The 14,921-nt window shown below is 45.6% G+C and overlaps 1 protein-coding gene and 1 pseudogene across 1 annotated transcript; both read right to left on the bottom strand.

Moving 5' to 3' along the window:
- Positions 1-288: 288 nt before the first annotated feature.
- Positions 289-3,690, bottom strand: LOC123019368 (annotated as a pseudogene).
- A 7,760-nt stretch (positions 3,691-11,450) lies between these two features.
- Positions 11,451-12,350, bottom strand: LOC123019367 (vomeronasal type-2 receptor 26-like; the record flags this gene model as incomplete). The annotated part of the gene is made up of 1 exon (XM_044422194.1): positions 11,451-12,350. A coding segment is annotated over one exon (900 nt), but the record flags the coding sequence as incomplete, so codon positions are not given.
- Positions 12,351-14,921: the final 2,571 nt, after the last annotated feature.

Below are 14,921 nucleotides of genomic sequence, written 5' to 3'. Positions count from 1 at the left end.
TTTGGAAATACAAGAACACCAGTAAGTATGTCATATTATGATACTAATACAGCAGATAGAAAAGGAGAGTAAAAAGAAATTGCAGCTCTTGTGCTGGACATCCTTCAATGATTCCTCAGAGAATATTCATGTGCAGATGTAGGCAGAAAGAAGATCTCCAGATGTTTTGGTCATTAGCTCCCAGCAGTCCTGACTCTTGGCTGTGTGAATAGAGAGTGCACTAATAGAAATCCAAAGCAAATGGAGATAGAACTTTTCCCACTTCCGCAATAGTGATAAACTTCCCGATTACCTTTTCCTTATGAGATGATCCCTAGTGTTTAGATTGGGCCTCAGCAAAATAATGTAGCATTTGGGGAGAAATATGCATCCCAGGAGGCCAGCCCCGGAGGCCAGGATGGAAAAGATCTCCACAGCCACCATAGTCTTCCCCTTGGTGCTCAGGTAGGTGGGTACAAAGGAAATCCAAACATTGCAAAACACCAGCATACTGAAGGTGATAAACTTGGCTTCATTAAAGCTGTCAGGTAAGTTCCTTGCTAGGAAAGCCACTTTGAAGCTGATGAGGGACAGGGAGCTCAGGTAACCCAGGTCAGTGTAAAACATCGCAGAGGAACCTTCATAGCATTGCACAATGATCTCCCTGGCCAGGGAGTGGAAGTCTAAGTTTGGGAATGGGGGAGAGGTCAGCAGCCAGACAGCACAGATCACAGCCTGAGAAGGGGGCCAGATAAGACAATTGAGGTTGTCAGAGGTCTCCCCAAGTGCTTCCTTGCAATATTACCAGGCTTGGTGGCCATGAAGGCCAGCATCACTGTGACCGTCTTTGCTAAAATGGAAGCTATCACAACAGAAAAGATCACACCAAAAGTCACCTGTTGGAGAAGACAGGAGGCCTTCATAGGCCTGCCGATGAAGAGGAAGGAGCAGTGGAAGCAAAGGAGAAGGGAACCAAGGAGGATGTAGGTGAGACTGCGATTGTTGGCCCTGACAATAGGTGTCTCATGATATTTAATGAAAGTCAAAAGAACCAGGAGTGTGATTAATGACAAGAAAAACCCAAGAGAAGCTAAAGTGAGCCCCAGTGTCTCTTGATAAGAAAGGAAGTGGATCTTCTTGAGGATACACTGATCCTGGTTCTCATTTGGATGTTGATCTTCTGGGCACTGAACACAGAGAGCTGCATCTGGAACAAGTAACTGCCATTGTCGTATCTCAAGGGACATGTGCATACTGTTCTTTATTTTACCAGTGTGCTCTACATCTCAAGAGCGGCAGGTGAAACACCCAGTACTGGCCATGGATCTCAAGTTACACAACTAACTTCTGATGCTCCTTGCCAACTGTTCAGCAGCTTTTTTTCTTCTTCTACTCCAGTTTTTAAGGATATTTTTTAATCACACATACCTCCTCTTAGTTTACTTCCTCCCTTAAGGAGTTCAACACACTTTTCTTGTTCTGAAATGTTTACTCCAATTAGAAATGGAAAGACTTAAACCTGCCATGCTATGCTCATTTAACTTAAAGCAGTCAGACACCAATACAGTTGTACTCTTCCATTCACTGATCCTGCAATCAAGAAGGAATGAAATTCTCAAACCCATCATGATTCTGATAGCAGAAGCAAGAAAGCAAGCATCTGCAAACTTCTTCCACTTATCAAAAATAAAGTGCATAAGTATGAGTTCCTTTTGATTTTGTGCAAAGGCAATATGTTACTTAAGTGTTGCACTATGAATTATATTTTCTGTAACAAAACTGAGCTGGCAAAATTTTGCAAAGAGCATAATAACTATACGTATGCACATACGCATTTACACAGACACACCACACACACACACACACCACTTCTGGATTGAATGATCATTTATGAACAGGTTGCCTGTGATTTCTCAAGGCATGGGGTGGGGCAGTGCAGGGTTTTTCTTTCAAAGCAGTGTCCCTAGAATAGGGCAAAATCCTCTAAAAGATGTGATTCAGTCACTGGCCTGTGTTTATAAGCGTGCAAAGATGATACACATGACTTAATCTAGATGGGCTTGATTTGATGTACTGTGGTACTGGGAGCTTGGGAGAAAATGTGTGTCCAGTCTTGGAGTCTTCCATTGTCAGAGAGAGCATTTTCATAGAGAGCCAGTGGTGGTTACAGTGCTGGACAGGGACTGGGAAGATTTGGGCTCTAGTCCCCCCTCTGCCGTGAAGTGCTGCACTGACATCAAACCAGTCATTGACTCCTAGTAGAACAACCTCCCAGGGTTGTGTTGAGGATAAAAGGAGAGGAGGAGGGCCCAACATGCCATCATGGGTCCCTTGGAAGAAAGACAGGATCTCTGTATGAATACAGATACAGAAACCTGAAAATGCATCAACAAATCATAATGACTGAACAGGATCGGGTTCTTTGGAGCCTTTGTATGCTCTTCCACACAAGCAGACCTACCTACAAGCAAACCAGCTCAACAGACAAGTAAACTCCTTGAATTTGATTCGTTTTGGCTTGCTTCCATTTCTTATTACTTCAATGGAATTATTCCATTTTAATTCATAGTGCTAGTCAAGCCACTATTAAACACCTAACCATGTTTTAAAAAATACTGGAAATTTTCTTTGTCCAAGGTCTACTCCTGGTGCTCTTCCCCCTCTCACCAACTTGTGAAAGCAAAAGCAGTTGGAAACATTGAGATACCTGTCTGATTAGCAACAGTCCCTTCTGGACAACGGACACATTCATAGCAGCAAACTGGTTTTCCCTCTGGAACCCTTCTGCTCTGCCCTGGAGCACAGCTCTCCACACACCTGGCCAAAGGAATAGACTAAAAGGGAAAAGATAAATTCTTAAGATTTCTTCATGGACTTAATTTTTCAGGAACCAAACAGGTCTCTGAAGAAGCCCAGAAATTTCTGTCTGAATGTGAATTTCTCATCAGAGTTGGAGGAATAAATACCAAACCAGAAAACTACACATGTGGCCTGAAAGTCAAAACATTCAGGAAACCAAAGTGCAAGTTCTTTTCCTGATCCAGCAGGGAATAGTTTGGTTGCAAAGCACGGTCACTTCATGCTTTCTCTAATTCTCCCACAACCACTTGAACATTTGCTCAGCCCCCATCTTGGTAGCCCACACAATGGCATCAGAGTTCAGCATGAAGTCTTGTCCTGGAGAAGCCCCTGAATCTGTCTATCCAACCTTCAGAGAAGAAGAAGACTTGTTGGGGAAGAAGACTCGGTTGACAATGTCATAGCTAACAGGTCTTTCACTGTCTTTGGTCAAGGAGATCTCCTCTCCAGCACTGTTGTTAAACCAGATGCCTCTCAGGGGGCCAAGGACCTGCAATGAAAGGGGCACCAAGGAAGCAATCTGTCCAATCAAGAATGAGAAGCAATTGGGGTTCTGGAACACACACAGAGAAATGTAAATTTTGGAGATTCCCTTTTCTGCAGTTCCTTTAAGTGCTTGGAAAGTTTAAAAAACTGGCCAGTTTGGGTACCAAAAGTTCAAAGGGACTGCAGCAATGCCTCAATATTTTCACTTGCACTGGCCCCTTGGCTTGGCCAGTTGCTTCTTCCACAGTGAAGCAGAGAGAAATTGGGTTGCATGTTGTGGAATATGTAAAGATGACCAAGAAAACATCCCATGGGCCAAACTGAGTCCCTTGACAAGCCACTGGGGAACTGTGTTACCTGTTCCATCTTTCCTTATTGTGAGAGAAACAAATCTGAGTGAAGGAAGATACCTGCCATGGCTGGACATTCAGAAGCCTCTCATCAGCACTCACCACGCCATGTTTGGATGCAGAGGTGGAAATGGCATGTAATCCATGGGCCACAGATTGTACACCCTGTAGCTGTGACTGGCCATCATGTGTCCAAACACCATATCTGGCAGGTCTCCTATCTTCTCCTCCCCTGTGCAGTTTCTTTTCCAGTATCGAGATATTTGCCCTGATTTCATAAACTGACAGTTAAATACAAGTTTCCACCAGTCCTGGAGGAAGACGTCACCCTGCGGTTGATATGGATCCAAACTTTGGAGGAAGTCTTCAAAGCCTGGCACATCTCCTGTGTGGACTCTGAAGGACAGAGTGCCATGGAAGTGTATCAGATCCCCCCACTCAATGGACAAACCCAAGGCAGAAAATTCACATTGGGAAGTCAGCACCCAGACTGTCCCTGAGGAGCCACTGCTCTCTTTTGGATGGGAATAGAGTGGTCCTGTTAGCAGCTTCATAATAATTGAGTCCCCTGAGATAATGACCACATCGGGATTCCAATGGAAAGGCTCAAGTCCAAAGAGGGAAATCATGTTTTCAAAAAAGACTGATGCAATGTCCAGTAGTAAGTCATCTTGTACAATCCTTTCAATGAACTCTACACAGATATCATTTTGGGTAAGGATTGGACTTAGAATCTGGATGCAATTTTCCCCTATGTCATCATCTGAAGTGATGAGCCCAATCCAGTTCCAGCAGAAATGCAGGAGCAACTGGACTAAGCTGTAGCACTGAGACACTTCATTAGAATCAATGCAATAGAAGGAAGAAAGGGTATTTTCCTCAGTCAGAACAGGATGGAGTGAACCATAACCAAGCTGTAGGAAGACAAGGATTTTCAAAGGAGGCTTTCTCTTCAGCAATTATGCTACCCTGCAGTATGATCCACCTCAACATAGTGCCCTTTCAATGTCTTGGGATAAAATTCCCATCATCCCCAGATATCTGGGCTGAAATGGAGTTCATGGAAAGAAGGGCCTGGGAGAATTCTGGTTTGTATCCATTCTATTGCAGAGAGATTATCATGGATAAAAATGGGGAAACATGGTCCAGGGCTGGATTCTGAGCAATTGGCTGGCAGCACATTGTTATTGGAACATGAGGCTGCTGGGAGCTCCTAGTCCAGTTCCCTGCATGATCAGCAGCAGTACACCAATGTACATCTGCTTCTCAGCTACACAAGCAGGACACTGCTGTTCCATTCACACTGCACATGTCTTTCCCCACAGGGAGCTGTCTGTCCAGGAGCTGTATCAACGGAAAGCTGGATGGATGCAGCATGGCTTTTCTCGTGGTTCTCAAAGTTTAGCCAGTTCAAGTGGTGATCATGGCCAAAATTGTCACATGAGTAGCCAAAAGACAAGGACCACTTCAAGGAAGCCCTCCTGTTCAAACCAGAGGAGAGCTTTCAAAACTAATGGTCCAAAGCCTCTTTAGTATTGGCTGGAAAAAGGGACTTGACTTAGCGTTAAAGATGTTTTTAAGTTATTATAAATGGATTTGAATATGACTATAGAATGTTGAAAGACATGTAGTAGGGGGCTGACCCAGTATGTCTGATGCATTCGATGATTGATGTTTTTAGTATTCATTTTTAAAATTTTAATAAAAATTTAAAAGGGATTTGACACAAAACTAATGGTCCAAAGTCATTAAATGAATAGAGAAGTGAATCAGCCATTCACAGAACCTGCATTGAATTTGAAGGCGAGTTTTCTCTTCATCCCTCACAACACAGAGATTTCTCAGTAATGCCTCTGCCTCCTTCTGCAACTAACTCTCATGCATCTCCCATATCTTCCCAACTTAATCTGTTTACCTGGGGTATCTTGTAGAGGCCCCAGATGGGTGCCATCACTCTTGAAGATCTGGCACTGAGGCCTCCAATGACAGAGAGCAGCATCCTCTGCCCACCACAGTAATAGTTGGGGACCACCTGCTCCCGAGACGAGAGCAGGGACAAGCTGGCTTGGAAGGTTCTTCTTGCATTCTCATTGTTTTCATAGATACGGAAGCCCAGTGTGAGATTGGGTAGGAGTCCCACATTCTCATTAAGCTCACGGATGGCAAATGCCAAGGCCAGAAAATGTTGGTAATTCTTCGGCACTGGTAAGTTGCTGTAATGACAGAGATATTGCTGGATGTGGATTGCCCAGTGTCCAAATACAATCCCTGAACTCTTGACAGGTTTGAAAGAGGGTCAGGTAAATTCTGCCTGCTCAGAAAGAACAACTGGGGGTCACAGTGGAAAAGAATCTAGCTGTTGTCTGGAGCCCTACACAGACAGTGTTGCTACACTTTGGAAAACAGTGGGCTCATTCTGCTGGGTTTGGACAGGCCCTTGCCACAGTGAATGTAGTGGCTTCCAAGGCAAAAGGAATGCTGTAATTTTCAAGGCTCTTGATTCCAACCTGGGAAACTGCCATCGTCAGCATTAGCAGAGATGTAGGCATGACATACAGGTATGTGAGGTGGTGTCATACCAAGGTGGGTTGTGACCATTTTCCCCCTGTAGTGGAGAGCAGGATGCGTTCCAATGGAGCAAAGTTCAGAGAACCATGGTTCAAGCTGGATGCCAGGACACACCTCCTGATGGTTAGGACCCCTAGAATATGGAATGGGCTTCCACAGGAGGAGGTGTTTAAGGATAAGCTGGACATGCACATGGTAGGCATGTCATGAGTGGATCCAGCTGGAGCTGGGGGTCATACTAGATGGCCTGGGAGACTCCCTTCTGATTTGCTCTGTTTCTATGTTTCTATGAAGGAATAGTACTCCTGAGTAAAACCAGAGCAGCCCTGTTTCTGCTCTGAGACCCTTCCTAAGAAACTTACATATCATAGGAGTGACCATAGTTTTGGGGAGGATTTTTAAAGCTTTGGCTCAAAGGTACAGCACTAACAAGGGGTAGATTCCCACCAACAATGAGATCCCCCAGCTGGTGATAATCTTCCTGGACTTGGAAAGGCCTAGTCAGGAGGCATGCGGTCTTCAGACCTATGTTGGCAGTCTGGGACAAGAGTCAAAGTAGCAATAGCATCCAAACCATCAGCAGCCTCCAGAGGACTTCTCCTAGGTTCAATATTGCATTGCTGCTGAAGTGTATCAGTCTGCAAAGGTTTCTGCCAGAACAGGAGAGGGACACAATCAATGCTGTGCAGGTAGAAGAATGGCTTTTGCTTGTACCAGACCGCCTTCAAGCATTCAAGGGTGTGTGAATCTACAGCATGTTTTAGTCCAGATTTCTTTGCTCTTGACTTGGTGGGTGGAAACCGCAGTAGTTCTGCATGCTGTGCATTCTTCCAAGGGAAGAAAAACAATGTATGCATGCAGATGAGTTCGCTTTGCATTTCAGAAGGGGAAAAAACATGTTGATATGTCTCTTTGCTTGTCCCTAGGGCAGACAGCTTCAAGACATTTGGTCTTAGTTCTTTGGTCCTGGCCTTGAGCCTGTGTGAAGCTGAATCCCCTGTGTCTAGACTGAATCCAACTCTGCCATAGAATCCGTGTCATCTTAGGTTAGAGTTGGAGAATATCAAGCATGCCAGTTTCCAGAGAAGGCCATGCCCTTTTCCATGGCCCCGCCCTTTTCTCCTGAACTGCCAACCGATTCCATAGATTTCTGCAGTTTTTCCTCCATAGTGCAAGGTTGAAACACCTCTCCTATGGTTTCTTTCCTGACACTGAGAGCTTTCCAGCTGCAATAGGCTGGCATTTGTATGACTTTGTACCCATCTCATTTTCGTTTTGGCCATACATACCACTGGAATGTGCCCCCTAAGAATGTTTCTGAAATTCAGTTGAACCGTCAGGCTAAAAGAAGTTTCCCACCATTACCTTGGCCTTTGGGGTCTCTTAAATCACCCTCCACAGGGTCATATTCAGCTCCAACACTTACTCCTGTCATTCAAAAGCCAGCCCAAGTTAGGACCAGAGGACTGATTGGGCTGAAATGAGAGGAGAAATATTGTATAGAATGAAATAGAAATATAGTATAGAATAGAACACTTTTAAGAGAAATATTTGTGCTTTGCTGCCAGATTTGGTTTTGGATTGCATGGATACCATTGTATTATTCAATAAACAGCCTCTTATTCCCAGGTAATATGTTACACAGTTCTTCCTTTTATCAGCCTATCATCCAGTTTTGACATTCTTGAACCCCACAGGAGTCCAACCCCAGCAACTCCAGAATGACTGGGAAAACCCTGAGTAGAAATACAACCGCCGTGGTCAGAGTAGTTACTGCAACATTCCTCTGTAGCTGCATGGTAGATTAAAATAATCCCCAGGGAGTATGTATTACCATTGAGCCATCCAATTCAAATGTGCTATTAAAAGCCAGTTGACTGGGAAAGAGCCAGTGCTTCAACAGTGAACAGAGGCCCAACAGTGGACACTGTTTGAGAGTTAGCTCTGCATAGTATTTCTGAAGTAATTGTATTAGCCTTCCAAAGAGATATCCTTCAGAGGAAACTACTAGCAGGGCATGTGTCAAAGTGCTGGCCTCTTTACCTTTCTATCTTTCTTATGAATTGACCTCTGCAACTAATGTTGGGCCTCAGAGCAATTACACAAATTAGCACTAAGCATTTGCACTAAGATCAACTGGCTGTTAAAGAGCCAGTTGACTGCTTTCAGTATCATTGGACACGTGAATGATTCTAAATTAGCAAGCAAATAAATACAAAGCTAAAAGCACTGAGCTGAGGCAAGCAGAGATGCTAATCCCAAGGCCACACTCCCTTGGTGGGCAGGCAGTCCCTGTGAACAACCAAGAAGTACGTTTGTTGGGAAGGGACTTGGAGCAGGGGAGTTTCTCAGACACAGAAGAAGTGGGCACAGTTCTTGAACCCATGGCATGACATTAGCAGAAGTGTGGTCCAATGAGACAATCAGTGTGCAGAGGCCAGGTGTGCCCATTTTCAGAAGGCCTATTCTAAAGAAATGGCATCCAGGCATGCCTGTAAGGAGAGTTCCTGGAGGCGAATGCTAGTTTGGGGTGAACAAAGAGCTCTGTGCATGTTCAGTGATCCTTCTGGGTATTTGTGCATCTGCAAAATGCTTTGGTCAAGAAAGAACATTTTTGCAAGAGAGGTCTGTGGCTTTAAATGTGAGAAGGGAGGAACTCCAGCCCATGACAAGAGGTAGTGTAACTCCCTTTCTTGGTAAACCTGAACTCTAGGCCCAAGGTGTGAATATGAAAGATGTTTGCATATTGCACTTGTAAGTCCACTTATCTTCAGAGATGTAGCTTCCTGTAGACATGTCCTATCACCAAAGGGGGGCTGCATGCACCCTGATGATGTCCTGTGCCCTCCTGTCATCTCCAACATATAGCAACCCTATGAGTGAAAGCCTTCCAAGAGGACCTGCCCATGGCAGGACTTCTTAGCTGTTCTACACTGAAGGCTGTGTATCCCCTTATAGAAACATAGAAACAGAGCAAGTCAGAAGGGGTCTCCAGGGCCATCCAGTCTGACCCCTGGCTCCAGCCAGCTCCACTCACAACATGCCCACCATGTGCATGTGCAGTTTATCTTTGAACACCCGCACCACTGGGGCCTCAACAACATCCTGTGAAAGCCCATTTCATACCCTCGGGGTCCGAACTGTCAGTAAGTGCTTCCTGGCATCTAAATGGAACCTTATGGAGTCCATCCATCTTTCCTTTGGCCTTCCTTTTCTTTTCAGCTTTCAGCGTTCCCTACCATGATTGTATTCTCAAAGTCTTGGCTTCTCATGATATACCCACAGCTTCTGCAATCCTAAAATGAATTTTACTCTTCCCTCCCCTAATGGAAATAATATTAACACCATTTCCAAATTTTGTGGGGCTGCAGTTCCAGTTAAAACTTCTAGGGTGCATCTGCTTATCTAATTACTCATGTTTACAGTTTAAGAAATGGGTTTGAAAGAGAAGGTGCATGAGCTGGCCTACCTCTAAAACCCAGCCAGGTCCTAGCCCAGCTGAGAGGCCCTTTTCTCATGCTGAGATGGGCAGTAAGGAGACACAAAAATCTCCTTTTGGGATTCTTTGTTCAATAAGGACAGAGAGAGTCTGGGCCATCCTACCGAACCCTAGTTTAATGTCATTTTTTGACTGGCTCACCTCCCTGTCGAGATCCAGCTCGACAATTGGTGCGAGAGAGTTCAGAGAGAGAAATAAAACACTGCAGACAAAGAATAAGTTTTAAAGCATGCTTGGTTGGTTGTTCATGAGAACAAAGAAGATCTTTGCAGAAAAATCTCTTCGCAGAAAAATCCCCTGCTGCGTCAACACAAGCAGCCCTTTTTATTATTTCACAGATTGATACATTTATACTTGCGTAATCCAATAGCCATCGAGTAAAGCAGTGAACACCCTAGTTGATTGTGCGCAAGCGCAGGATTCACAAAGGCTTATTGATTGCTTATGCGCAGGCGCGGGTAACAGGAAGCGTACTTATTGCTATATATGGTCACAAGCCTTATATGGTTACACAGGTGAAGTACAATGCTATTAGCTGAGTAAGTTGCAATACTATTGGCTGGTAAATTACAATACTATTGGCTGAGCGTAACGTGCCTAGCTACAGCATGAATGCTGCGAGGCAGGGATGAATTCCCACACCTCCCAAATGGACAGAGGGAACACTGTGAACATAATGGACCTCCACTTTAGAAAAGCTTTTAAAATAATGCTGCAAGACATTCTGATAAGCAAATAAGCAAGAAATGGACTTGATAGAAGAGCTATTAGGTGAATCGCAAACTCATCGAGAATTGCTCGTGTTATAATTCCAGGGTGCCAAAATAACCAGAGCTTTGTGGCACTGGACTTGCTCTGTACTCCAGATGAAGCACAGCATGTCTCAATTTGCTTTGCTCTGTTCTAATTATAAACAGAGCAGACTGATTTGAAGCCACAGTGGGTTAAGGTGCATCTGAACCCAGATGTCAACTTCACTGTGGACTTTGGCAATTGCCCCCACCCACACTCCCTTCAGCACTCCACCCATCAAGGACAAAGTCAGCAGGAGCCTGTCCCATTTGATTCTTGGACTGGGAAGATGCAAGTTGTACTCCCCATGTGGCCATGGACATGCCAAGGGTATCTTTGGCCAGTCACAGACTCCCAGCCACATCTATATTACAATAGTTGTGAGCAGGGAGTGCAGGGGAGGAAAACCTCATGAGCCAGCTTGGCTACCATGCAAAAGGAAGGTCAGTGAGAAACTAAAGCAATAACAAGAACAGCAATAATAGGAGGAGGTGCAATTGGTTCTCAGAAGTCTGCTGAAAAAAGAGATGTGGAAGTGTTGCCTGATTATTTCCTTTATAGTAGCAAACCAATTCCCAAAACACTCAGGGTGGTTCACAACAGTTAAAGAGACAAAAATACAGCAAGATGAAAAATGTAAAACTCAAAACCTTGACACTCCAACTAAAAGCAAAATTGAAAAAAAAAAAAAAGGATCATTGCAAAGATCTAAGACTACAAGGCAATGCTGAAAACAGCAAAGGCAAAAAAACTTTATATGCTTAGAAGAATATCAAAGTCTTCACATGGAACTGAAACGTCATGAGTTGGTGAGGATCTATAGGGGGTGCATTCCACTATCTGGGGGCCACTACTGAAAAGGTCATGCTGTTAGCTGGAATCCAGAGACTCACTCCCAGCATAAAAACTGATCACAATCAGATGATATCTTTCCTTTTGATCATGAGATATTCCTTTTTATTCAGCTCGGGCCTCAGGACAATAATGTAACATTTGGGGAGAAGGATGCAGCCCAGCAATACAGAACTGGAGGCCAAGATGGAGAAGACCTGCACGACCACCATGTACTTCCCCTTGGTGCTCAGGTAGGTGGGCACAAAGGACACCCAGACACTGCAGAAGACCAGCATGCTGAAGGTGATCAGCTTGGCTTCATTGAAGGCCCCAGGGAGCTTCCTGGCCAGGAAAGCCAAAGTGAAGCACATGGCAGCCAGGAAGCCCATGTAGCCCAGGGCAGTGTAGAACATGGCCACAGAGCCCTCATTGCATTGCAGAATGATCTCTCCAGGCAGAGAATGCATGTCTGAGTCAGGGAAAGGGGGAACCATGCCCACCCAGATGCAGCAGATGACAACCTGGACAGTGGAACAAGAAAGGATAATGGAGCTGGCCAGACTCCTCCCCAGCCACCTCTTCACCCTGTTTCCCGGCTTGGTGGCCAGGAAGGCCAGCACCACAGTGATGGTTTTGGCCAACACAGAAGAAACTGCCACTGAGAAGATGATGCTGAAGGCCGTTTGTCGGAGCAGGCAAGTCGCTTTGCTGGGCTTGCCAATGAAAAGGAAGGAGGACAGGAAGGAGAACAGGAGGGAGACCAGGAGGACATAGGAGAGGTGCCGGTTGTTTGCCTTGACCAGTGGAGTGCCTCGGCATATAATGTAGATCCCTAACACCACAAGTGAGGATAAAGAAGAGATTAGGGCAAAGGAAGATAGGACAATTCCCAAAGGTTCTTCATGGGACAGGAAGATTATCTCCTTGGGGATGCATTGGTCATGGTCCTTGTTTGGGTGCTGATCTTCTGGACACCATCTGCAGTGCTCTGCATCTGTAAAGAAGGAAAGAGACTTCAGCATTGCCACCATCAATGGGATATCCAGAACAACCTGAGTTCTTTTCGTATGTACTGAAGATGGTGATGGGCAGATGTCAGGAAACAAAAACATAGAAACATAGCAACAGACGAGTCAGAAGGGGTCTCCCGGGCCATCTAGTCTGATCTCTGGCATTAGCCGGCTCCACTCACGACATGCCCACCATGTGGACATCTAGCCTATCCTTGAATATCCGCACCGATGGGGCCTCAACGACCTCTTGTGGAAGCCCATTCCACACCCTTGGGGTCCTAACTGTCAGGAAGTGCTTCCTGGCATTTAAATGGAACCTTGGCTCCCTGATCTTTGCTCCATTGGAGTGTGTCCTGCCTTCCTCTGCAGGGGAGAACAGGTCTCTAACCATCTCCATGTGACATCCTCTCACATACCTGTATCTCACCAACATATCCCCTCTGAGTCTCCTCTTCTCCAGGCTGAATAGATGCAGTTCCCTCAGTCTCATCTCATACGACATCCCCTGCAAACTGGCCACCAACCTTGTGGCCCTACGCTGCACTGACTCTAACCTGGCTATATCCTTTCTGTACTGAGGGGACCAAAACTGAACACAATACTCCAGTTGCGGGCGCACCAGAGTTGTGTAGAGTGGTAGTAATACCTCTCTTGATCTAGAAGCCACACTTCTGGCTATGCAACCAAGGGTGGCGTTCGCCCTCTTGACCACCGCATCACACTGCTGACTCATGTTTAGCCTGCAGTCAACCAGTACCCCAAGGTCCCTTTCACAAGTGCTGCTCTCCAGCCACTTGTCACCTAACCTGTACTTATGACAGCTATTCCTATGCCCCAAGTGCAAGACCTTGCACTTATCCACATTGAATGCCATCCTGTTGACTCCTGCCCTCTTCCATAGTCTGTCCAGATCCTTTTGGATCTGGAATACCTGCTCCTCACTTTTGGCCACTGCTCCAGTTTTAGTGTCATCTGCGAATTTGATCAGCAGACTGTTCACCCCTTCTTCCATGTCGTTAATGAAAAGATTAAACAGGATCGGCCCCAGGACAGAGCCCTGGGGGACCCCGCTTGTCACTGGCTGCCATCCCGATGATTCCCCGCTAATGGTTACCTTCTGCTTTCAGTCAGTCAACCATGCCCTAATCCACCGGACAGTGCTTTGGTGTATCCCAACACTCCTCAGTTTCTCCACCGGGATATCATGGGGCACTTTGTCAAAAACCTTGCTGAAATCCAGCCATACCACATCCACTGCATCCCCTCCATCTAGCCATCTCGAAACCTTGTCATAGAATTCCACAAGGTTTGTCTGGCAGGACCTGTTTTTGCGGAAGCCGTGTTGTGTGGCTGTCAGCCTCCCTTCCCTATCTAGCATCACTAGATCTCTCTCTATTATGAACCTTTCCATTGTTTTTCCTACAATGGATGTAAGGCTAACCGGTCTATAATTCCTGTCATTTTTAGTACCCTTTTTGAAAATTGCGACCACTGATGCTACCCTCCAGTCCTCTGGAACTTCACCCGTTCTCCACGAGGTCTCAGAAATGGAGGCCAGCAGGCGTGAGAGAACCCCTGCCAACTCTCTAAGTACTCTCAGGTGTAACCCGTCAGGGTCTGGCACCTGTGTAATGTCCAATGCCGTGAGGAGCCCCTCAACTTCAAGGGGGGGGTGACTCTAATCTGTGCCCCTAAATTCCCAGCCTCATCTAATCTCCTATGCGGATATGTCCCGTCCTGCTCTGGGGAGAACACAGAGGCAAAATAGTCATTTAGCATCTGTGCTGTTCCCTCATATCAGTCACTGGATCTCCTTCCTCCTTATGTAGTGGTCCCACCACTTGTCTCCCCTTCCTCTTCCTATTTACATGCTGAAAGAAGTCCTTTTTGTTGGTCTTGATATTCTTGGCAAGTCTCAGCTCATAATCAGCCTTAGCCTTGCGAAGAATCCTTCTGCAATGGGCCTCCTCCTCCCGGTATACCCTTTTGTCTATTTCCCCCAGTACCCATTTCCTACTGAGCTTCCTCTTTCATCTAATCCCTCTAAGCACCTCCTTTCGCATCCACAGCAATGTGGTCTGGCAGGGCAAAAGGTAATGTTCTCTGGGAAAGGCAATGCACACTGCTAAGAAGTGTCAACATGTGGCTTCTCTCCAAAGCAAGGTCTCAAGGAATCATGTCTCTGTGGGACACTCTGGAGTCCCTCACTTTAGGAAATGAAGAGTCACTCGTGTTCTTGATGGACCAATCATACTCAAGCACGGAGGAGCAAAAGTGTTTAGCGGCACATTGTTCTTAATAATATCTCTCTGGTATTCCTCTTTTTATCTACAGAAGGGCTCAGTGTGATACCTTGGACTACCTGCTAGCTAAAGGCTTTGTCTCAGTTTCATGAGTTCCTAGGGATGTCCATTACCTTGAGGAGTCACAGCAGCAATCCTGCATCATCCCACCTTATTTTTTCTCACTGATGGAATATTTTGTTCAATAATTTTGCCCCTTTCCTTCCAAAGAAGTTCTGTCCATCTGCTGCAAGATCAC

The sequence above is a fragment of the Varanus komodoensis genome, unplaced genomic scaffold (genome assembly GCF_004798865.1).
Source record: "Varanus komodoensis strain SLA01 unplaced genomic scaffold, ASM479886v1 scaffold120, whole genome shotgun sequence".
NCBI lineage: Eukaryota > Metazoa > Chordata > Lepidosauria > Squamata > Varanidae > Varanus > Varanus komodoensis.
The sequence above is the reverse complement of the archived record's forward strand: the minus strand, read 5'-3'. Positions and strand labels throughout refer to the sequence as shown.